A 23,266-nucleotide genomic window follows, 5' to 3' on the forward strand; every position below is an offset into this window, starting at 1 on the left:
TACCATATTACATTACATTTATTTGACTTCAAAACAACAAACATTTTCGGCCCAGGCCGTAGCGTAACGGTCTGGGCACCGGACTGGTGATCCAGTCGCGGTGTGCCGCGGGTTCGACTCCCGGACCCGACACGGCCTTTACCGCATGTCATCCCCCCATCTCTCTCCCGTTTCCTGTCAGCCTACTTTCTATCCCTTAAAAAATCAATAAAGGCGTAAGCCGCAAAAAAATATCTTAAAAAAAAAAAAAAAACAACAAACATTTTCAACATTTTGCCATTCTAAGCTCATCATTCTGTTCCCGCCTTATATTACCATTCCGACCCTAAAACCATGTGCTGCTGCCGAATGCTGAATTGTTCATGTACTCTTGCAACATGAGATTGCAGACTATTCGTCTCTATTCTTTTCTGATCCACTTGCCATAGTGACGGCCTCATAGCAGTGCTCTGCCCCAGGGTCCGGTGAGTGGCCAACAGGAACGCAGTCGAAACCTTTTCCCGCTGAGCTCATACGCTTCCGGTTTCGCGCACCAGGCTGGTAGAGCTGCATAGCTGGACGGTCCTGTAGAGAGACAGGAGAACAGAGACATGGGAGAGAGAAGAGCAACACCCTTTGCCAACACTGGCCACTATTCTCCATATGCATCTTACCATATAAGGTAATGACAGGTGCAACTTCCAATGGCAGCCCATTCATCCAAACAGAAAAGTCCTATCTAATTGTATTAAACAACGTCAAACTCACCAACACTGCAGCTGTAGGGAAAGCTTAAATTATCCTCTTTCTATTATCAAAGTGTTTGTTTCATAAAAGTCAACTGTATACATGTTATGAGCTACATTGTGTCCTTGCAGGTGATTCTTTTTCCAAGTGTTGCAGTTTGGAAGCGCTCGTTAGATATCACTCAACTGCCACCTGTTTTGAATTTGCACATAATGCAAGAGGCAGCAGGACATTGCTTTACTGAAAACGAGTGCTTCCAAACTCTGATGGAAACATCATGGCCGTGGTCTGCAAATGGGCAATTCAAGCCATAGTGGCATAGTTACTGTCAAAGGCTTCAAATTATGACTTCAAGTGAAAGGTCCACACATTTGAGTACATATTTTCAAATAGTTTTGGGCTACTTTGTAATATCTTATAACTCTTGATAGGAGCTATTAAAGGCCAAGTTGTGCTATGCTATTTTCTGAACTGATGCTGGACAGGGATAATCTATATAGATCTCATGCGATGATCAGAATTCTGGAAAAGTGATGGGGGTTCATATCATAATATATATAGGCATGGTGTATAATCACAACACGACTCAACAATAGCAGATACCCCCACCTTCCATCTCATGCTCACCTTCTCGCTCACCTTGTTTCGGAGGCGCTCTTTCCTGCTACCCAGGTCGTCCCTGTCCTCCTTGCCCATTTTATCCCCACTATCAGGGCAATAGGAGTAGCCATGGTGGTGCCCCTCTTTCTTTGCTCTGTCCTGGCAGTAGCCCTTGCCCCATTTAGTCTCGTCTTTTCGACGCATAAACTTGTCAAATTCATAGTGGTGTCGTTGGCGTTTCCTCTCCTCATCTTTCCCACGGTGATCCTTGTCTCTCTGTCTGCGGCCATGCTGCTCCCTCTGCTCCTTGTCGCTCTCAGGCTGACCTCTAGTGGCCAAAGTGGAGATTGCATAGACACCAGATGGTTAACCGCTTATCTTTATGTATCGTTCTTTTACTTCATAATACGATGGTGTCATGGGGCAAGAATTGCCAATAAGCTTTGTGAGCTTGTAGCTCTTCTAATTTAGCTATTTTTGAAAATTTCTGACAAATTTCACCTGCAATGGCATGCCAAAAATAGGGACCCCAGGGTGAACATGATTATTGCCACTACCTCTATGTCCTGGACAATTGTCCATTGAATGTAATGTCCTACAATATCCTTACTTGTCCTTAGGTTCCTTTGACTTCATTTGTCCACCGGCTTTCTCCCATTTGCCCCTTTCCGTCTCCCCACTGTCACCTTTGTCCTTTAGTCGGTCTGAGTCTACATCATCATCTCTGTCACTCTTCTTCAGGAGCTAAGGGGATGACAAAAAACAGGATATATGTGCTGGATAATGAATTGACTGTATGTATGTATGCTATGTAGGTACATTGCAAAATCCTGCGTGTTAAGGTGTATTCCTACTCATTTTAGGTGATAAGGTGACTAAAAATCCTGCGTGTTAAGGAATATTCCTGCTCGTTTTAGGTGATGAGGTGACCACCGAAAACTACAACATGACGTCACGCCAACACTCACCGCTCACCCAAAGACATCTCTCTGTTTTTACTAACCACCGGGGTGGACACCATATCACCTAAAACTGGAGTATTATTGGCCTTTAATGTTGCTCTGGGGTGTGTAAAGATGGACCCTAATTGTGAGCCTACTATGTTATTTCCACTCTTTATTCCGCCATCTCCTGTGAATTTCACCATTGAAATGAATGGGATTTATTTTGCAATTAATTCCGTACTCTAGTTAATACTAAAATAACAGATTTTCCAGACATCGTGTTGTTAGTTTTAAAATCACTTGGGAAATCTCTTTCTCTCCGCAAGTGACACTATTGTGTGACAAAGTATAAAGTAGGCTTTATGGGTCCATTGTTACACTTTCAGAATGAAGTCGACACATGTTAGTAGATTTAGGTTATTTGGTTAAAAGGAGAGATACCTTGATCTTGATCTCTTTGTCAGACAGTTTCTTCTGCTTCTCGGCCTCCTTGCGTTTGCGTCTTTCCTCCTCTCGTCGCTTCCTCTTCTCTTCCTCCCGTTGCCGTTTCTTCTCTAGCTCCCTCCGTCTCCTCTCCTCTCTCTTCTCCTCTCTTATCCTCTGCGGGGGAAAGATCTGATGACATTACACAAGTACTTTGATATGTATATATATGACTGTATATATTAATTTAGAAATTTATTTTTGAAACATTTTTCTTGCCTGTTTCTCAAGTTTCTTATTCTTGATGTACTCCAACAGAGGTGTGGTTCTTTTGGCTAATGACAAACAAGAGAAAATGGGGAGAGAAGAAATAAAAAAAAGTATCATACATTTTGAACGTGGCTGCAGCTCTGCATGGTTAGATCTTTATTGTTGGAAATCTCAAGGCAACTAATAAGCACAATTCTGTTAACCCATTCTGAACGGGAAGTGTTTTAAGCATTACGTTATACTTTAGCTATTGAAAAATAGCAGATCTACAAGCTCGTAGCGCCGCACTACGAGCTTGTAGATCTGCTATTTTTGAAAAATCGGGAAAATGTGGCGCAAATCTTTGAATATATATGTCACAGTGAACGTTTTAACTCAAATCGTTGCTTCTGGGGGGTCCCTGGAACAACATATTTTCATATGGGGGTCTGCAGCCAAATACAGATAATTCTGGGGGTCCTTGAGGTTGAGCACCACTGACATAGAAACATAGAGTTTTCAGAAAACTTGTTAGGATTTAGAAGCCTTTTTTTAATCGACCTCAGTCCAAAATGGGTTAAATGCTGCTCCCTATATATGGACTCATACAGTCGTACCTATTAGTTCCCTTGTCCTGGCCTCTATCTCTCCCAGCAGGGTCTCAGGGTTGGCCATGGATTTCTCCTCATCACAGGAGTAGTTCTCCAAGAACCGCTTATACTCTGGGTCTGAGGAGCAAGGAATTTCAGAGAAAAGCCTCATTTATACTCCTTCAGCGTGATGACGTGTCACTTGCGACAAACAGATCTTCTACAACACACTCCAAATTGGGTTTTTCGGCAAGCAACACGTACATTTAGCTTAAGCATATAGTCAGACAATCACACATGCGTAAAAGATCATAATAATTAATACCTTCCTCGATGCTCCCAGTTTTGGCATCTTTCTTTTTCAACTTCTTTTTGGAGATTTTCTGAAAGGGTGCAAATTCTACCACCGCGGGAAATTCCTGACCTGTGTCAATATTGATGGAGAAGCAGACCATTAGATCCTGACAGGCTACTAATCAGATGGTAACTATGGCACTGGTTTAATGTGTCCACCTCTGTGTCCATAAAATACACACGTTGTATTTGTTTCCCATCATTTGATGTGCCGCTCTTTAACTGCATGGCAACCTCCTCTCTTTCTCTCTCTCTCTCTCTCTCTCTCTCTCTCATTTAGTTACTACTCATGCATGCTGAACGGGTAATCATGTAAGAATGCTTTTGTAATGGTATAGGACTAGAGGACCATCAGATTAATCTGCAGAAAATGGTGGGTGGGGAAAATATTTAAAAACTCAAATCTGAAGTTGAATATAAATGTGAACACCGGGTGGCAAATGCCATCCCCTGGGACACCAAATGACCCCCCCCCCCCCCCCCCCCCGGGTTCTGGTGTAGAGCCATGTGATTTTAATTTAAAGAGCATTATTTTAATGTGTTCCACCATAGTTACCTTTGTTGTCAATAAAGACATAGCCATCAAAGCGATCCCTAAACAGAAGGATATCCTCAGGGTTTTTGAAGTTGATATATGCTCTGGAGAACAGGTGGGGATATAGACTGCAGAGAGAGAAGGGTGTTAGGCTCACATCACAAGAATGAACATGTCCATCATCAACACAATGTCAGCTGTTTCTGACGACATCAGAGATTTCCGTATCTCTGTAATTAGTCGATCAGGGTACTGCACTGTGTAGCCTATAATCCGAGAACGGGAGCAACAGGTACAACAACTATTGCATAAGTCAGTGGATGCACTCCCAACTTCAAAATCGTTCCCGACTTGTATCGTTCTTCAGTAGGACAGGCCCATTTATAACTGTGGTAACGGGTATCACACTGGGGTTCAGTGAGTAGCAGGTACAACATGAGGGGAACTGCATAACGGGCGAGTGGGACATGCATTCCCAACTTGTATCAGGTACCAGTCTAGTACCTTCAAATACAAAATCCTTTTTCTATATAGGCTCACAAACATACAATAAACTTAAACATAATGCAGACTTGCCAGCACATTTCAAGTCACACATCTCTTCCTCGGGCAGCAATGGAAATGTTTTTGGACAGTTTGGTTTCCCTCCTTATTTTATATTTGTATGCCTCAACGCCAAATATTTTACACCATGATTCAAAGACATTATATTTCTACTATAATTGCATGCAGTGTTTACCTTTGGTCAGCGGGGAAGAACTCAAAGTAATCATAGGATGGAAGAGGACTGAGTTGCTCCTCTAGTTGGTCCTTTGACAGGTTAGGTGGAAGCCTTCGAATCACCACCTACGGGCATTTGGAACATTTTAACCATTATTGCAGGAAGACCGGATCTACCTCCGATTCTAGCTATATCTCTGCCCTGCATGGATAAAGTATAATGTTCTCCCGTAATCTATAGCATAATATAGTAGGCTACTATCATAGGCTACAGTAACTATAGCCTTGCACACCATGTCGAAAAAAATACGATGTGGCATGTGGTGCAGGAAATAATGCAAGGAATCGATTTTCTTAATTACAATACAATTGTACGAGCTAAATGTAGCCTACGGTATAGCCAATCTATATTCTGCATTCCCTCTCTGCTGTGCTATTCAACATATATTTAACACGAAGTCATATAGCCTGCCTACTTCAATTCACATCTCCTTCACATCAATACAGAGATGATTTGGACGAGGCGAGGTCGTGTTCACACAGTCGCCCTCGTATATTTCCTCCTGTCGCTATCCACGGTGCTGAAACTCTCCCACCTCCATAGAGAGCGTATACGTAAACAATGCGCCATATCACAAGAGCGGTGTAGTAGCCTTTACTTTACCTTTGTGAAAACCTCTCTCTTCTCTTCTTTCTGTTTGGAATTGCAGGAATTCGCGTCCTGTTCTCTTGGTATGTCTCTGAACTGTATTTCAACGACGGGTTTCTCCCTTCCTCCGGTCAAGATTTGGTCCTTTTCAGACCTCATTTCTCTCCATCTCCCTCTCTCGCAAGCGAGTCACATGTGCCCTCGCGAGAGTTTACAGCATAATACCGCGATAGTGGAGAGGTAGCTCAAGGCAGTTTTTATATTCCCTGATATTGAACTTTTAAAAGACAGCCTACCTATACCTATAACTTAAGAATGGACATCGTTTTAATTCTACTACCGTATTGATCGTCAATAAAAACCTATTTATTATATGTGCACTATATTTCTTCCTTTTAATTTTAAAATGTGGTAAACTTCAATAAATTACGATTGACACACACGTACGTTTTTCTGATAGTTCTTTAATCGGAAAACGGCATACTTGTTATTGCATAATGCAAAGATTCACAATTTACAATTCAGCCCAAATTGCCAATGAATTTGACATGAACAAACATCCATTAAAAACTCAGCATGGCCCTACATATAGCCTATAGACAACAAAGCCTATTTCATTTTCCACCAACAGATCTTTAGTCACGAATCACGATCTATAGTCCCACTCCATATAACCTCGTGTATATTCAGTGAAATGACAAATTAATAAAGATAACAGAAATTAGCCTCATTGAATTTAGTAGGCCAGGATGGACGTGCAGTTCTGTACGTGTCACCTCTTGCTGCATCCTGGAGTCATACAAGCTTCAAGGTCACTGTCGTCCGTACTGTTGGTTTGGAGACTGGACCTGCTGGGCAAGAGGAACGGGCTTGTTGTTGTAGTTGCGCTGCTTAAAGTGCTCCATGCGCCAGGGCTTGATGGCTGACTCAGGGACCGGCCGTAGACATCTTGGCAAGGAACTACAAAAAATATATTATTATTTTAAATAAAAAGCCACACAATTCATGAATGATTTGCAATGGCAAACTTCGAAGTGTTCAAAGTGACGTGTCTCTGTGAACAACGAACTCACCACTGAGGAAAGTCTGTTTGCCACTGCTTGTCTCCACGCAGAGTGAGGGTCTTCCTGGAGTTGACGCAGAACTCATTAGGCTGGGCACGAAGGTAGAGCAGGTGTCCAGGTCTCGATGCACCCTCTCCTGGGGATGGGTGTATGTGACGGCAGACTTCGACGGAGTACAGCCCATCTCACCTGATGCTGCTTCTCACATGGCCCCACCAAAGCTGAAAAGGGGTGGCTGACTTTAAGAAAATATCCAGCCTTTATGACTGTCAGCTAGGAAGGACACAGAATGTTTACTGATCTCATTTGACAGCCCTCCCCTTTAGCTGGGCCCTGACACTTCAAGGGGTGTGTTCTGTCTAACACAAACTGCATGGCATTGTAGGGCCCCAGTAAAGCCTTTAAGCATCACAGCAATCTATATTTCTTTTTAGCTCAGCTTGGAGGAATTTTCTGAATTGTCCACCACAGCCCTGCTGAGACACAGACTGAGTAGACAGAAATAGGCATTGGTGACTCTGTTATCCCCATGGGTCACCAAATTATTTTTTCTATTGAAAATAAATACCATAATATGGTATTTATGACCCTATTGATGACCCTGGTCATCAAGAATGCATGGCGTCATATATGACCTGTGTTCCAAAAATAAACAAATTGGCCTGGCGATTCTATACCAGGACTCTGACGTTTATATTGAGTTACATTTTATGTTGTCTGTGATTGGAGAAAATTTATTTATTTTCTTACTCTTACGCACTTGTTTTAAATTCAGAGAAAACAAAGAGCAAAGTCAACTGCTTTTTACAACGTTCCAAATGTGCACTTTGTCTGGTACACTACTTCAAAGAGTTCAACACTATATCTGTCTCTAGATCGATGATAAATTCTCCTTCAAGTCCCATACTGAGAAAACAAAGCCTTAAAGGGCCACTTTTTGCAACGTTTGGGAGACAAGAAAGTTGCCCTGTGGTTCATCACAGGGCTCCATGACCCAGGAGGATAGCGGCCTCTAGTGGCAGACAGTGAAAGAGACCCATGAACTTGCATGTATACATGACTGGTGCACTCTCTACAAATTTACAGAGTTTACACCTCATTTAACTCCTTCAGTGCCACCTGGTGGTCACCAGTTTAGGCTCGGAGTGCCAATTCTCCCATTATAAAAAAAAGAGAGGGCGTTTTAAAAAAAATGTAAAAAGATTTTTTACGGGATTACGTCCCTGGCACTCAGTGCATAGTTGGATTAGATACGGGATTACGTCCCTGGCACTTATCCTGAGGAGTGTCAGCGTGATTATGAATCCCACCAACGTTCTGGGTTAGACTTACCATGTGTCTGATTGAGTTAGTTTTACTGAGGTTAGGTTTAGGTTGAGGCATAGTTTCAATAACGAGAACTGTCAATCACAGTGCTAAGCGGCCAATCACAGAGGGGGCTCCCTAGAACGCTGGTGGGATACATAATCACACGTCAATAAGAAGGCACTGTTGCCAGAATGTACCATTCCCGAACACAAAACACAAAGAGCACAGTCTAAAAAGAAAATTCTATGGTTTATTGTAGGAATTACCATTCTTGTTTTTCTCTTCACTGGAACGGCTTGCATTCAGCCAGTTAGGTTTAATCAAAGTATAAATCCACAGGTAAGCAACACAAGAGGGTCCTGCCATGGGCAGAAATAGGTGACTACAGTCTGTCAATGATCGATGACTTGAGGAGTGCTGCCACATTTTGTCCTTTCAGTCAAGCATCAGAGGATCACATCTTCCCGCTGTCCCTAAACCTTAATCCCCAGGTCCAACACTAAACCAAGCCCTCAACCTGATAACCGAGACCATGTCGGCACCCCCCTTTAAAGTGCATTTCTAGAGCAATCTAGAGTAATCTAATGTAAAGCAGACACTGTTTACACATTCACCAAACTTTTAAAAGTGTTAGTTAACTTCACAATGGCACGTTCTACATCATGTCACTTAACAGCGACACAATAATATAGGATGCACAAGGGGGGGGAACTCGACAAGTGGCCTCTGGTGGAGGATAAATGTCAAGGGTTTGGTTTTGAAATGGTCCTGTGGGGGTTTCGGGACGTGCATGCGTGCATGCATGCTCTCTCTATCGCAACCTGTCACGACGACAGTTCTGCCTCCAAAAGAGTCTGACATTCACGTGCTGGTGTCCGACATGGAGGTCTCTAGCATCATGTCACTTTCATACATGTCGCACTCCAGAGTGAGCGAGCGCCGCAGGGACGGCTCCGACGGCGTCTTGTCCTGAGTCAACAGTGGGGTCTCCAGGGACATATTGCTGTCGTCCAATAGGCTCGGCGTCGCCCGCGCGTCGGCAGGCTCAGACGACGTGTTCAGCATTTTGATGAGTGCCGGTCCACTCAGGTTCCCTCGCACCTTGTCCTTGATGTCAGTACCTTGGAGGAGTAAGGTACAAGGTTATTAGAGTGATAACTTCTTAAAGGCAATTCTTTCAGGGGGGACGGGGGGGGTGGAAACATAATTATGAAGGGTGGGTACTGTATGCATAGAATTTATGCTGAGCAACTAAGACATTGTACACAAAAAAGGCAACATGACATGAGAAGGTGCGTACTGGTAAGGAAAGTTACATCATGTGATATTTTCTTGCTGTCCTTACAGACAGTGTACGGTAGTCTATTTATGTTCCAGTCAAACAAAAGTTCAGTGACATTGTTTGTTCATCTTCAATTTCCCGTAGCCTATTCTGTCCAAGACAGCCAAGTTTGACAGATGTTTTCCCAGCTGGGCAAATCTTTCGGAAATTGAAACGGCTAAGCCAGCTCTCCATAATTATACATGACCAGATCGTTCCTAATGGAAACAGTAATATATACTGTAAGTGTGACTGTGTATAGCCACATATACAGGACCAATGCTTCCTGTCCAGTAGTGCAGCTATCTGTCTTTACCATGTTCATTTGTCTGAGGATTTGTAAATGTAGGCGTAGGTGTACCAACAATAGTGCATGGTGGGTCAATTAGAGCATTGGTAATGCAATTCACTTTTTGACCTCCCTCTTCATGCCATTTTAAAAATGTATTTATTTGAATGTTCATATCTCTGAACTACCGCCGTTCATGTCCTTTTGCAACCTTTCTTGCATTCAGAGATGTCACTGCTAAGACATGCAAACAATATAATATGTTTTATTTTTGTACTTTTAATGTTTCTATTATGGTCAGTAGAGCACTACACATAATGGCTCCACTTCTCAGCCATTATTGCTGACATTTTGCCTAAATGAAGATGAGTGTGTAATAAATTAATTAATTCTCAAAATAAATGTTTGATCTGATATATATATATATATATAATTATAATTAGCTTCCATGGATCCACATTTTTGTTTTTACCGTTCGTTGCCTTACCTATATAGGCGTCTGTGTCGCCAATGTACATCTCAATACAGTGGCCAAGCATTGTCACAGAAAATGTGTCGTCCCTTTTCAGTCCAAGAGCCTGTCGGAAAGAAGTGAACCAAATAAATCTGAAATCTTGAATAGATTGGTTTTAAAGAGGAAAATGTGCATGAATTGCACAGTGTTTATTCGACCTTGCAAAAGCAAAGAAGATCTGATTTATCCAAAAGCCAGGTAATGGCATGCAATTATGTAAAAAATATGTTTTCTACCATCTACCAGTTCTAAAGGCCTTGGGGGATGGGGAGACAGCGGGACTGAGAATTTAAGGAACTACATTATATATATACCGTATGAAAGTAGTCAATGGCGCTCTCAAAATCGCACATAAGGCTGTGCACGTATCCTATGGCAGCATATGTGGAAGCATGCTGGGGGATTAGCACCAGGGCCTGACGATGGTACTCCAGAGCCTGGTCGTACTTCCTGTATAGGGACAAACACTCAGTCAGACCGTTTCCTTGAAATATGAGACCAAAATGATTAAAATCTATATAGAAAGTAGCAAATGAGTAAACGCAATACATGGACTGTGAATGGTAAAATAATAATTGAATGAGTGACTCGAGCTGAAAAACAAAAACACACAATGCCTTCATTACGACCAATGAAGATGAGGCATTCATTCATTAGGGTATTTTCAGATTACCATTCAAATTCACACAAACCTTTCAAAACAGCCACTTGTACTGCACACTTTCAGCGAGCCGCTCTTATATTTTCCGAGTGGCTTTGCATAATTCATTAAAGGATCTTTGCATTGAATTCTCAATGAGGGCCCTACTTATGTGGAATGACTGACTGTAGCAGAAACGAGTGTGTAAATCTCTGAATATAGAGTCTGCGAGAAAAGGTAATGAAATAGACGAGAGTGCACTGGGGCCGTCTTCCCTAAGCATTCAATCAGGATAATTTTAGCCTCCCGTCTAGCTGTACTACATCAAGAAACCCTGGCTGAACGCTAACATGACCTCAGGGCCTATAGAAATTCAGAAGAGGGACCAACAACATAATTTAGAACAAAGGCAGAGAAGTGTGTGCGAGCTATCACGCTATTATTAAACCCAAACTACACCATTTCGTATCTAGGAGCCAAGTATAGAACATAATGGGCTCAAACCTTACTTGAGTTTCCGACAAACATGGCCCAGGTTGTTCAGCAGAGGTTCCCATTTGTCTACAGTAACCTGTGAAAACAGAATAAGACTCCAATGAATGAAGCTCACCTTCTAGAGACATGGCTATTTTCTGAGGACAGGACACCCTTTATTATTAATGAATGTTTTTCATGTAACATTGAATAAAGTACCTACTTCATTCCCTATGGCTTTTATCTTTTCCATTGCGTCAAGGAACAACTTCTCAGCCGTCTTCCAGCTGAAAGAGAGTTGTAGAAAACTTGGACATGAGAGCCTTTCAGGACAAGGCATTGAACATAAACACCTACTTGACCAGTCAATTTTCCCATTTCACGTATAACATGCACTATTCACAGCACATAATCTGATTGACAGTAGAAATTTACTTTTACAAAACACTGACGTTTTCTCTGTTCTCTGATCAGACAACAAACATCAAATATTGGTTAATTTCCTAATTATCTTGCCCACAAAAGAAATCTGGAAAATGCTCAAATTTTCTGATTGTCATTTGTATTTTGCCGGGATCTTAGTATAATCTGATTGACAGTAGGAATTAAAATAATTTTCAAATTTTCTAGCCCTGAAAAATGCTCCAATTTTCTGCAATTATTTGATTTGGAACTGACAATGGTAAGAGCTCCTAAATAAAAGAAGGCATCTTATTCTTTCACCCCAAAACAAAAAACAGGCCCAATATTCAATGTTCTAGTCCAGGAAAGAATCATTCTTACTTAACCACGTGGCCTAGGCCTACTGCAGAATACTCTAGCAGCTAGAGTAGCTACTAGCTAGTTCTTTTCTTTAACTATATAGAAGTGTCTATTTGTACGTCTCTTAATGTTTTGATGAATTTAACATGGTGGACCCTCTTGTAAACAAGTGTAATGCTTAATTGGGTCGTCCACTCACAGTTAACAGTCTTTGTATTGAGTTTGTGCTTGAAATGTACTGTAATTCTGCAAACTGTTAATAAATATTTCAATCAATCAATCAGCTAGTAGCTAGTGCATTGTGCCTTGCTTGACCAGTGTGCGTGTGTGTGTGTGTGTAACTCACTCTCCATTCTGAAAGGCAACGACAGCCACCTCATGCATGACAAAGGGGTCCTCAGGTGCGATACTAAGTGCCTGGCTGAAGAAGCGTTCTGCCAGCTTGGAGTTGTTAGTCAGACCGTACTCTAGACCAATGTATAACATGGGTAAGTGACACCTGCACAAGAGGGAGGATGGGTGACATCAAAGATGGATAAAACTGTCAGCATGGGTAGTTGATTCAATTCCCAATAGTATTAATTTATTGTTTATAATACAATAAGCCAGTGGTTCCCAAACTTTTTCGAGTCAAGGACCCCCAAATCAACATTTATTAGGCCACGGACCCCCCGTTTGAAAACATATGCCAGTGACCCCGATAAGGGAGGATCTAGCAGTGATTCCGAAGGATATTAATTTCATGGACCCACAGTTTCACACACTAATGTGTGTGTATGGCTATGGATCCCTGAATTAAAGGCATTTCTATCTCTGGTACCCCAGTTTATATTGTAAAACCACTGTTAATTTAAACATATTTGCATCGCCTTGACGAGGGGCAATAAGAGCAGCTTAAAACATCTGCACATTTTCTATTCTGACAAAGAAATGCGACTGTAGAAAGTGTAATCTGCGGTCATTGAGAAGAAGCACTGTGTTACACAAACATTTGTTACTATTCTACTTTACTTCTGGAAGACTACTCTCCTCACTTCCTCTTGAAGTTACACTACTTTTTAGAGCTTCAGCATGAGACCTGATGCTGCTATATCTTACAACTGCATGGCTCAGCTCACCATGTACAGTAGTTATATATTTGATGTCAAATGAAGGCATAAACGAACCCACCCTTTCATCAGCTGTGCAGCAGTGAAGTACGCAGCCATGGCTTGGTCATGTTCACTCTCTACTGCAAATGAATGACCATATGCAATCCACGCTGGCCCGTATGTCCTCTCCAGAGTGGTTGCTTTACTGCAGTAGACATACAACAAAATAGTACCGACACCATATATATATATATATATATATAACGTGTAAGGCAGTAGATCTGAAACACAAATCGTTTCCTTTGTCGAGTGTGAATACTTATACTGTACCTACCTAAGGTATCTCCGTGCATGTTCGTTTTTATGGCCGACCATCAGATAGTAGCATCCGACAGCAAACCAGGACACCTAGGTAATGATTTTAGTCAGTTACCAAACAGTGAGATGAGGTGTAAACACAGAAAATAGATATGGAGGGGCAACTTACAGGGTTGTTGGGATACAAGTCCACAAGCTTGTGTGAAAGGAAAAACAGCTCTGCAAATGAATTGCAAAAACAATAGTAACCAACAGAAAATGGACGATTTTTGACCTTGTTAAAATAGATACTGTAGTGACAGTAGTTTCGACAAGTTAGCGAATAGAATAAAGTAATCAATCATATCCCTGACACAATAATTCTTCTAGGCCTGCTTATTTTACCATTTGCTTTGCTGAGCTCCACTAATGTTCCTATGTGTACGGGTAAACAGTTGGCATGGAATGGGTCTTTCACCATCACCCTGAAAGGAAGGAAACAAACAAACAAACAAAAATAATTGGGATTATATTGCATTGTAGGCCTCCAGTGCCTGGCACTCAGTTGTAAATGTATTTCAGATTTTAATCAGATTACAAAAATGGAACTAAAAGTCTTAAAAATTACATAGTATACAATGTTGAGAATGTTCCTGTTCGGTTACTGTATATTAGGCATCTACTACATTTCCTTTCTTTTATTTTCCAGTAATGTACCCATGCTGCTGGTGAGTAATACAAAAGAAAATGAAAATCAAACACCTACATAGACGTGAGTTTGTAGCACATCTTGAAGTCACAGTTGTAATAATGCCTCTCAGCGAGAGAGACCACTACATCCAAGTTGTCCTGGAGTCCATTGACCATCTCTGGCACCACCAAATCACTAGGCTTGTTATACTGCAAACGACAAAGAGAGATGGACAAGTGGAGGATGAAAATGAGCATGAGACAAAGGAGAGATGAGACAAGGGAATGCACTAGGCAGAGAGAAGACAGATGAAGAGGCACTGGAACAAAAAGAGGCCACAATCACATTACCATTTCAATTAATGCTAACTTAAGATAAATTAATGTCGAGGATCTGCAACATTTGAGCGCACATGTTGCCATCGTTACTGGCCCTCTTGTCAGCCAAATTATGAAACACGTGGCTGGATATTTGGAAGTTGACCAAGTTAGGGAATAATGTCATTGCTGACGAAATCACTATATCTCTGCCAAAATGTAAATGATTCGGGAAATTAAACATATATATTTTTAGAAAATTAAGAAAAATATATATTTTTAAAACAATGCCATACTGCCTCATCAAAGTTGGTATTGTGACTTTATATATTGTCAATTAATTCATGAGAGGGGGAGAAGTAAATGGCGGATTTATATAGCGCCTTTATCCAAGGCGCTTTACAGAGATTGTGTGATGCACATTCACCCATTCACACACTGATGCCGGAGGAAACCGTGCAAGGTACCAACCTGCACATCGGGAGCAATTAGGGGTTCAGACTCAGAGTCTTGCTCAAGGACTCTGGGGGCCCCGAGAGGTGGTGGAGTTAGCTGCTTTAGCAGACAGTTTGAGGAGTTTCTTTTGTTCAATATTTTTTTTTAACCAACCCACAGCCATAAGTGTTCAATAGCATTGATTTATAAGAAGTTTTTTGAGTTAGGTGGTTTCTTCCAGACAGCGACGAATACAGTACTGTATATAATGTGTGCGTGTGTGTGACTATTAAAAAAGATTTGTCAGAGATGATATGCAAGTCATCAGACTGTACCTTCTTTAACTTATTCTCAAAGAGGAAATGCAGCAACTCCTCCTCTTCCTCAGTACACTGTTGACTCAGAGGAAGCGAATCCAGGAAGTCTTTTTCTAGCGGGTCATAAAACAAGAGACTTTTTTTTAAATAGAAAAACAAAGAAGACCAGAAGGTTTACTGGCACCTAGAGGAGAGGAGTTATTCAATACAGGTTGGGTAAATTAAAATAACCCCTACACCTCGTGGCCGAGCCTCAGCCTCACCTTCCAGCGCAGTCAACATGTGGTGGGACGTTAAAAGGTCAAAGGCTTCAAAGCAGTACACGTCAAATTTCAAGGCCTCTTTGTAGCTAGAGGTGGCCAGGGGCCGGTTGTCCATCGCATCATAGATCTTCCCCCGCAGTAGGCAGATGGAACTGTTGATCTGAAAGAAGACAGCGAGCAGGTGAGTGTGAGGGGTGCAGGTCTATTTGTAAAAAAAAGAAAAAACATATTCATCTAGCAGCGCCCTACAGGTCGGCCAGGTCTTATTACCTAACTTGAGTAAACTAAAGTTTACTCAAGTTAGGTAATAAGACCTGGTACTTAAGACACGCAAAATACAGCCCTGAACCTCTAATTGCTCCCAATGAGCACGTTGGTGCCTTCATGGTTTCCCCTGCCATCGGTGTCTGAATATGTGTGTGTGTGTGTAAGGCACAATCTATTCTACAGTATGTAAAGTGCCTTGGAAAGGCACTGAATGCACTATTCACCATTGTTTAACCTATGTTATCTACCAAGAGGAGCATGTTTGTGCTTCAAAAGTTGCTGGGACTTACAGAGGCAGCAGACATCTCCCAATCCTTGGCAGATTCTGGTAACCCATTGTCCTCCTTCCCACTCCTGTCCAGGAGCTTCTTACTGGCCGACTCCTCCATGTCCAGAATGTCCAAGGCCTGCTGGAACTCTTTGGCAGCATACTAAAGAAAATATGAATTCACTTAACATCTCCAACAACGTTCCATTAGAAGTTACCTTAATTCTGCAGCAGAAAAAAAAAACAGGCTATATAAACTCAACTTGAAATATTTGCAAGAAGTTAGTTAAATTCTAACAGTAAAGAGGCCAAAAACTCACGTGACACCTAGCAGCAAGATATTGACAAGATCCATACAGCTGTGTGGGAAGGGACAGAGTGTTAACTAGGACTTGAACAACTTGAAAGATTGCATTCAGAACACAGTGTCAGATTTAGACAGTACAAGAGCACTCGCAACTAGAGATGCACGATATAATCGGTACCATAAAAATGCCACATCGGACCTATATAATTCGGGTTATTTGCACCGATATTGATGACGCAATAATAATGTAACCGTCAATGGTTTTGTACTCGCAGAGCACAAAACTTCTTCTTTCTGATACTTAACGGCTTCAACTCTTAACTCTAGGCTTTGTATGTTGGGCTGCTGTGCTGCGTCCAAGCTTGGCTATGGCCACCTATAGTGCATACTTCTCTAGAACTTACCTTGTCTAGTTTCCGTGAGCGGAGTGCATGGGAGGCTCTGTGGTACTGAGATGTCAGGTAAAGGCACTGGGCTAGCCAATAAATGTCCTGGGGATCCTCTGTATACAAAACCGGAGAGCAGATTTTTTTTTTTTTAAATAGACATTGACTGGCCTGTGATGCATCCGCTCTCTAGCCCTAGGATGTGTGATCTTACCATCTTACATACATTTTATGTATTCCAAAAAAGACATAGATCGGTCCCATCTGCACACGGCATATATGTGGCCGGCTTAGCATGTGTACTCATCCAATCATTAATAATTAAATGACATTCTCTGTCAGCGACGAGGACCTGAAATGATCAGTGCTGGACTGAACATATGAAAACTTCCTTTGTTAACAGTTGATGTTTGGGACACAAGTGACAGGTGCGTTGCTGCAATGGTGCAGCCTGCAGCGTAATTAATCACACCAGCTGCCAATTGTGTGCTTAGCCTTCCCAAAGTAAGTTTTGAAACTTTTGATATGTTCAGTCCTACACTCACTCAGGGCCCCTCGCCCTGAGAGAGTCTCGTCTGTTGTTCATGGAAAAGTTGAGATATTTTCCTAAAGACGTTTTCTGCGAGAACTTTTAAATGGATATGAAAATAGAGGACCTGTTACAGCGCCAAACAGAAGTGACGTTTATCCACTGAGGACAGCTTCAAAGCACCACCGCCCTGGGTGTCCGTTCGCTGGTAAGTAGGCTATATATCATAATAACAACGGTATAGCTTAAAATGTTACCAAGCTACGTTAGTCCCAAACACAACTGTTCATCAATCACTCACCGTGGGAAAGAGATGCTATCTTGTCGGCCCAGAACAGAGCACTTTGATACTGTTGCTGAAAGCACAGAGGCATACATGGAGATATTTCAATGCCATGTAATGGAGACGTGTCATAATTCTCTGGGTGTGGATCTGGTTAGCTGCAGAGTGAGTTAACATAGCTTAGAAAACTAACTAAATGTTTGAACGTTCGTTCGTAATATTATAATGCTTATTTGCTAGCTGGCTAATGTTAGCTACAGAAACTCAGAAGGAAATCTCGTCTTGCTTACTTGATCAATGTAGTGCCGTACTCGCTTTCGAAGTCTATCGAGATTCATTGTGATTTTAATACAGTTGTCCCTTTGAATATTAAAAGTGTGCCATTATTAAACTAAGGAAGAAAAGTAGTCTGGGCTAACCAGTTAGCAGCGTTAAATCAAACCCGCGGCTTCTCTGTGCAGTGACTGTTCTGCTGCTGAATTCTGTCGTATGGAAACTGTAACTGAGTTGAAAAGTTCCGCTCTCACTCCGTGTTTCGTTCAAAAGCGGGATATGTTACGTAACACTATTGTTTACTAATATTAATAGCAGTATAATAAAAAAGAAAAATCACAATTTATGAAACATAAGAAAACAACCGAATAAATGTTATTCAGGAGCCAACCTAGCCCTGGAACATGACTCTCGTATTCATACGAGAGTCATGACGTAACTTCACCCTGGTTTTTGCGAACGCTACATTTACAAATAATTAAAATATATAAACATTCGCATTTCAAATATAAAGTACTCACAAAGTGTCCCACGGGTGTTAGTTAGTAGCAGCGCCAGCGATTAAAATTTCTGCATCCCGCGTTGTTTAATAAAAAGCATTTTTATCCGAGGTGTTATTTTGCCATTGGCTTTCAACTACGCGGCCCTATCGGTCGGGAGGAGGGTGGCACTCGGTGTGTTCGATATAGGTAGGCTGACCGCCCTGCCAATGCAGACTAATAGGCGAGTGCGCTCCCGGTGTGGAACTGTGGATTTCCCAAACGAACCCCGTTTGAAAAAAGTAGCCGGGGAGCTCGGACAAAAATGCTTTTTATTAAACAACGCGGGACGCAGCAATTCTAATCGCTGGCGCTGCTACTAACTAACACCCGTGGGACACTTTGTGAGTACTTTATATTTGAAATCTGAATGTTTATATATACGGAAATCTTGTAAATGCAGCGAGCACAAAAAACAGGGCAAAGTTACTGCATGACTGTCATGATAATCATCATGGCAGTCATGTTCCAGGGCTAGAGCCAACCAAAACCAGAAATGTCCACTATTATGCAGGCCTGCCCCTGTAGTGTAATGCTTAACACACAGTAAAACCATTTAGTATTAGGCTATAACACACCAAAGCCAGTAAATGACCAAAGCATACATAACAGATGCACAAATATCTAAATATACCACAAATCACATGTTGTCGACAAGCTTTATACTGAAAGCAAAAAATACCTTTTCAATTATTGTATGGAACATGTATTGGTATAATATATTTTTTGCATGGACAGTTTGCATGGACAAGGACTGGAAAGTACAATAGCTCTGCTAAAAGGTTGAATCCAAGAAAGCCTTAATTTCTGCTTGTTTCCATTGGTACTATAACCACATTTGTACATTATCTGAGTTAAATGGAATAACACTTGATTTTTCAGTGTACAGTACCCACATAAACTATAGGCCCTCTACTGCCCACAAACAAACATTTCTTTGTGAAAAGAAAAAATACAATGGAGCACGCACATCCACTCACTAAACGCCAGGTGCCGGGCCGAGGTTAAGGTAATTAAGGTCCACACACTGGATTAAGCTCCAAAGCTTAAAAAATGATTTATTAAGGTTCCTTAAACCATAGTGGACATGACATTTCAAGCCTCACGGCTCCTTCAAGTACACACATTCTCAATCCTCCTCACTTGTGTCCTTGTATTCAGTGGTTCCGTCCTTCATTGTATGCGTTTCAGGGGAGTTAGGCCTACTTGTGTGAGGTGTGTGAGGATTGCTTGACCTTTCAGATCTGTCAGACAAAGATGAACTTTCAAATGTGTGGGGCTGTTTGTCTGGGGTGTTTGTTCCTGTTTCGGATGCACTGCATTCCTCAGATGAGATGGACATATCATGCAAAATGGCTTTTGGAGCCAGGTGTGTCCCTGCCTCTGGCTGGTTGTTGGTTTCCTTCCCCTGTTCCCTCTGCTCAAATGTTCCTGTGCCATCAGTCATTTTGTTGTCAGAGGTTTGTGCTGTTTCATTAGTCTTCTCTCTGGTGCCACTGCCACTGTCACTGCTCTGGTTGCGTCTCTGACATTTGGATGAATTCTGCAACCATCATATTGGTACTGTGAGAAACATCGCTGTGATACTGATAACATATGAATGATAGTGGCCCCTGAACCAGCAGCATCATGTCCTCAATGCATATTATTTGAACAGCCAGATGGATCCAAATATAATAATACCCAGTATAATGTTAAAATGGTGTTGTTTAGACATTTGGTTAGAGATGGTTAACTTAAGTTTAGGCCAAAAGTGTTTCTGTTTAGGTGCTGTTAGAGATGTTTTGAAATGGCATTATTAGGTAAGGTAAGGTTATAGATGGTTAAAACAAGCTTGGTTATGTGTTTTGTGTCGTTAAGGTCAGGGTAAGGAGGTTGCTGGTTGGCCACTGATATTAGCCTACTACATAACATCAGACTCCTACATTTGGAGCTTGTTTAAATTGGGTACCAATTCAGGAGCTATGACCTACATAAATGTTAAAAATTAAGAATTTCTTTGTAATGGGCTATATAATAATCTTAATTTAAGGTCATCACCTTTGGCTCACTTGCCCTTCCTCGTGGGTAGAGTGCAATGTTGTCCATTAACTTGAGAGTCTTGAGCCATTCGTCATGCCAAGCCATCACGCTATAGAATGGTTCGCACTGGTTCAGACGACACTGGATCACCTGGTTCTGCTTTGTGATACGTGATAGCTCCTGCTGTCTCCTCTCTCTGCCAAGGCTACCATGAAAAGTAAAGTCTCGTTTAGTGTGTGTGTGTGTGTGTGTGTGTGTGTGTGAGTGAGTGAGTGAGTGAGTGAGTGAGTGAGTGAGTGAGTGAGTGAGTGAGTGAGTGAGTGAGTGAGTGAGTGAGTGAGTGAGTGAGTGAGTGAGTGAGTGAGTGAGTGAGTGAGTGAGTGAGTGTGTGTGTGTGTGTGTGTGTGTGTGTGTGTGTGTGTGTGTGTGTGTGTGTGTGTGTGTGTGTGTGTGTGTGTGTGTGTGTGTGTGTGTGTGCGTGTGCGTGTGCGATGTGTACAGTGCCAACCTTTTCCTTTCATAGTGATTTCTGTTGTCAATTTGTCCAGTGGTCCTCATTATGTGGGATATTTTCCCCAGAAGCATAAGGTTTTCTCTGTGGGTCTTCATTGCCTGCTCTTCTTCAAGCTTCATGTGGAAGTTATATTGACATGATGACACAATCTTATATGACACATCCAAATATCTTAACCAATGCTGCACAGTGTGCACACATTGCTGTGAGCAGCATAAAAACACATTCTAGTTATTGCTGCCATCTTGTGGACATATAGTGAGTATGTCCTATAATTACCTTCTGCCTTTTAGTGTTTAGAGCTAGATGATGATATGTCCTTGGGGGACTGGTATTTATTGTTGCCATAGCTGATTTCACCTGGACAAAAGAACAAAACAATTGTATTAAAATAATAGAAAAGGTATTACAGGCTGCATGGGTACGGATTGATGCATTGTATGCCAACTGTCTGGCACTGCAATGCACTTGATTTTTTACTAAAGTAAAACATTTAGATGTATTATACACAAGGAATATGGTACAATGACACTGAAACCAATCTAATAGAAGTGATTTTGTTATGACACAACACAAGTTACACAACACAAAACAACACGACCACGACACATTCTCTTCCTTACCTTTCTCCTGTGTATATCATATGAAGCCTTGTCCCATTTCTGTTGCAGATATTTGTTCCCAGCAGGAAGCAATGGTTGATATGCCCAGTGCTGCATTTCTGTCTGCTAAACAAAAACAAATGAAAACCAGGTGGTAGCTATAGGACTGTCACGATCATGACATTGTACGTGACGATTAATTCACGATAATTCACAATTTTAAGTATTAAGTTCTATTTGTCTTACGCTTCATAAACAAAAATTGCACACAACAGATATGTCAAATAAATTAAGTAGGCTATACAATCTTACAAAGAAACAACTTTAATAACTTTTAACTTTTAATGTTTTAAAGTTAGTGGAAATAGCCAATATAGCCTACTGCTAACCAAATGTTTGAAAATCTATGATTTCTTTTTAACATACTCTATAAACTATCATGTTGATGTAAAATAATTGCGATTAGGCTTCTCTGACTTACCTCACTAGGGGTCCAGGACTCAAGACTGCAGTCTGTAAGAGAGAGAGAGAGAGAGAGAGAGAGAGAGAGAGGGGTTTGTTTAACAAGTTCCATAGTGACATGTACTATAAAGATAATTGATGTGTAATTGTGCGGACAATGACGAGTTGTAAAGTTGAAATACATGTTGTAGATTACAAGGTTCCTAAAGTGGGGTCCTTGAGGGAGTTCCAGGGGGTCCCCAGCTAAATGATAGTTTGTAACCAAATGGACCCTTATGGGTCTGTAACTCATGATGGAACAAGTTCATTTGGTTCCATTTGTACACTCTCTGAGTTAAAATTAACATTGATTTTACAATATAAATTGGAGGATCCGAGAGATAGAAATGCCATTAAATAGGGGGTCCGTAGACTAATGCATGTTAAACTGGGGGTCCTTGAAATTAAACGGTTTGAGAATCAATGAGCCGTGAAAATCTTCTCTCATGGGGGTCCCTGGCATATATTTTCATATGGGGGTCCACAGGCTTAATTAGTGTCAATTTGGGGGTCCTTGACATGAAAAAGTTTGGGAACCACTGTTCTTCATGCAGTTTAAACTGCAAGAAAAATCGTCCATAAAACCTTTTTATTGCAAACTTTTCTCATGCATACAGGAAAAACATGTTTGCTTCCATGTGGATTATTTTAAAAAACACAAGATAGATAGAGGTTTTCATGAACTTTGATTAAAAAAAAATCTATGCCTGTAAGATAATTGATGGGAACTAAGTGTGGTGGTTATCATAAGAAATGATTCCCTAACCTATATGTCATAACTTCAGTCGTGTTAAAATAAAATAATTATGCCATTTTAGTTTTCAAACATATAGGCTACTGCATGATTATTACTTTACATAATGTGAAAAATTGGAAGCGTGACTGGATTGAATCTGGTATATCAAAGGCTTGTTCTTTCCTATGGCTATACTTAGCTGCCGGTCAGAGACAATAATGGCCTTGGTAACAGTTACTTGGAAACAAACATTGCAGAGACTTATAGCCTACCAACACAGTCACTGTAAACACAACTATTTACAGAGGACGCTCAACCTGCAGTCATAAAGCACATGTTATTAAGTTCCTGTGCATGTGACCTTCTGACTTATTTGTTCTTGTGAAAGAGATTTATGCCAGTAGCATTATACTTTATTCCTACATGTTCATATTCTTCCAGATTAATCTATAGGCTACTTCTAGTC

The 23,266-nt window shown here is 41.2% G+C and overlaps 2 protein-coding genes and 1 long non-coding RNA gene across 4 annotated transcripts; all 3 read right to left on the reverse strand.

Moving 5' to 3' along the window:
* Positions 1–390: 390 nt before the first annotated feature.
* upf3a (UPF3A regulator of nonsense mediated mRNA decay) lies at positions 391–5,949 on the reverse strand (the record flags this gene model as incomplete). The annotated part of the gene is made up of 10 exons (XM_083777277.1): positions 391–564; positions 1,354–1,654; positions 1,937–2,070; positions 2,712–2,870; positions 2,973–3,028; positions 3,560–3,670; positions 3,858–3,956; positions 4,443–4,549; positions 5,161–5,267; positions 5,806–5,949. 10 exons carry the CDS (start codon positions 5,947–5,949, stop codon positions 391–393), a joined length of 1,392 nt encoding a protein of 463 aa, XP_083633403.1.
* A 2,421-nt stretch (positions 5,950–8,370) lies between these two features.
* Positions 8,371–18,067, reverse strand: cdc16 (cell division cycle 16 homolog). The gene is made up of 18 exons (XM_083776528.1): positions 17,904–18,067; positions 17,632–17,686; positions 16,820–16,917; positions 16,429–16,467; positions 16,131–16,271; positions 15,574–15,733; positions 15,329–15,423; positions 14,317–14,450; positions 13,956–14,035; positions 13,741–13,790; positions 13,588–13,661; positions 13,333–13,458; positions 12,509–12,661; positions 11,624–11,687; positions 11,436–11,497; positions 10,601–10,736; positions 10,260–10,350; positions 8,371–9,283 (listed from the first exon to the last, which is right to left on the reverse strand). Exons 1-18 carry the CDS (start codon positions 17,949–17,951, stop codon positions 9,024–9,026), a joined length of 1,866 nt encoding a protein of 621 aa, XP_083632654.1. The 5' UTR covers positions 17,952–18,067; the 3' UTR covers positions 8,371–9,023.
* A 1,745-nt stretch (positions 18,068–19,812) lies between these two features.
* On the reverse strand, positions 19,813–21,691 carry LOC310866830. 2 transcript variants are annotated; one of them, XR_014569958.1, is made up of 5 exons: positions 21,585–21,691; positions 21,241–21,321; positions 20,956–21,074; positions 20,466–20,652; positions 19,813–19,968 (listed from the first exon to the last, which is right to left on the reverse strand). It is a non-coding gene; the product is annotated as an uncharacterized lncRNA (long non-coding RNA). The 2 variants fall into 2 exon arrangements; XR_014569957.1 differs by lacking the exon at positions 20,466–20,652.
* Positions 21,692–23,266: the final 1,575 nt, after the last annotated feature.

The sequence above is a fragment of the Protomyctophum parallelum genome (assembly GCF_964188405.1).
Source record: "Protomyctophum parallelum genome assembly, chromosome: 11".
Classification (NCBI taxonomy): domain Eukaryota; kingdom Metazoa; phylum Chordata; class Actinopteri; order Myctophiformes; family Myctophidae; genus Protomyctophum; species Protomyctophum parallelum.

What these genes read in the sequence shown, in the direction of transcription:
- cdc16 (XM_083776528.1), bottom strand. Translation starts at nt 17,951, where the DNA reads ATGAATCTCGATAGACTTCGAAAGCGAGTACGGCACTACATTGATCAA. An exon ending in CATGTTGACTGCGCTGGAAG is followed by an intron (nt 15,424 to 15,573) that starts GTGAGGCTGAGG and finishes ATGACCCGCTAG; the next exon opens with AAAAAGACTTCCTGGATTCG. An exon ending in GCTGCACAGCTGATGAAAGG is followed by an intron (nt 12,662 to 13,332) that starts GTGGGTTCGTTT and finishes CCTCTTGTGCAG; the next exon opens with GTGTCACTTACCCATGTTAT.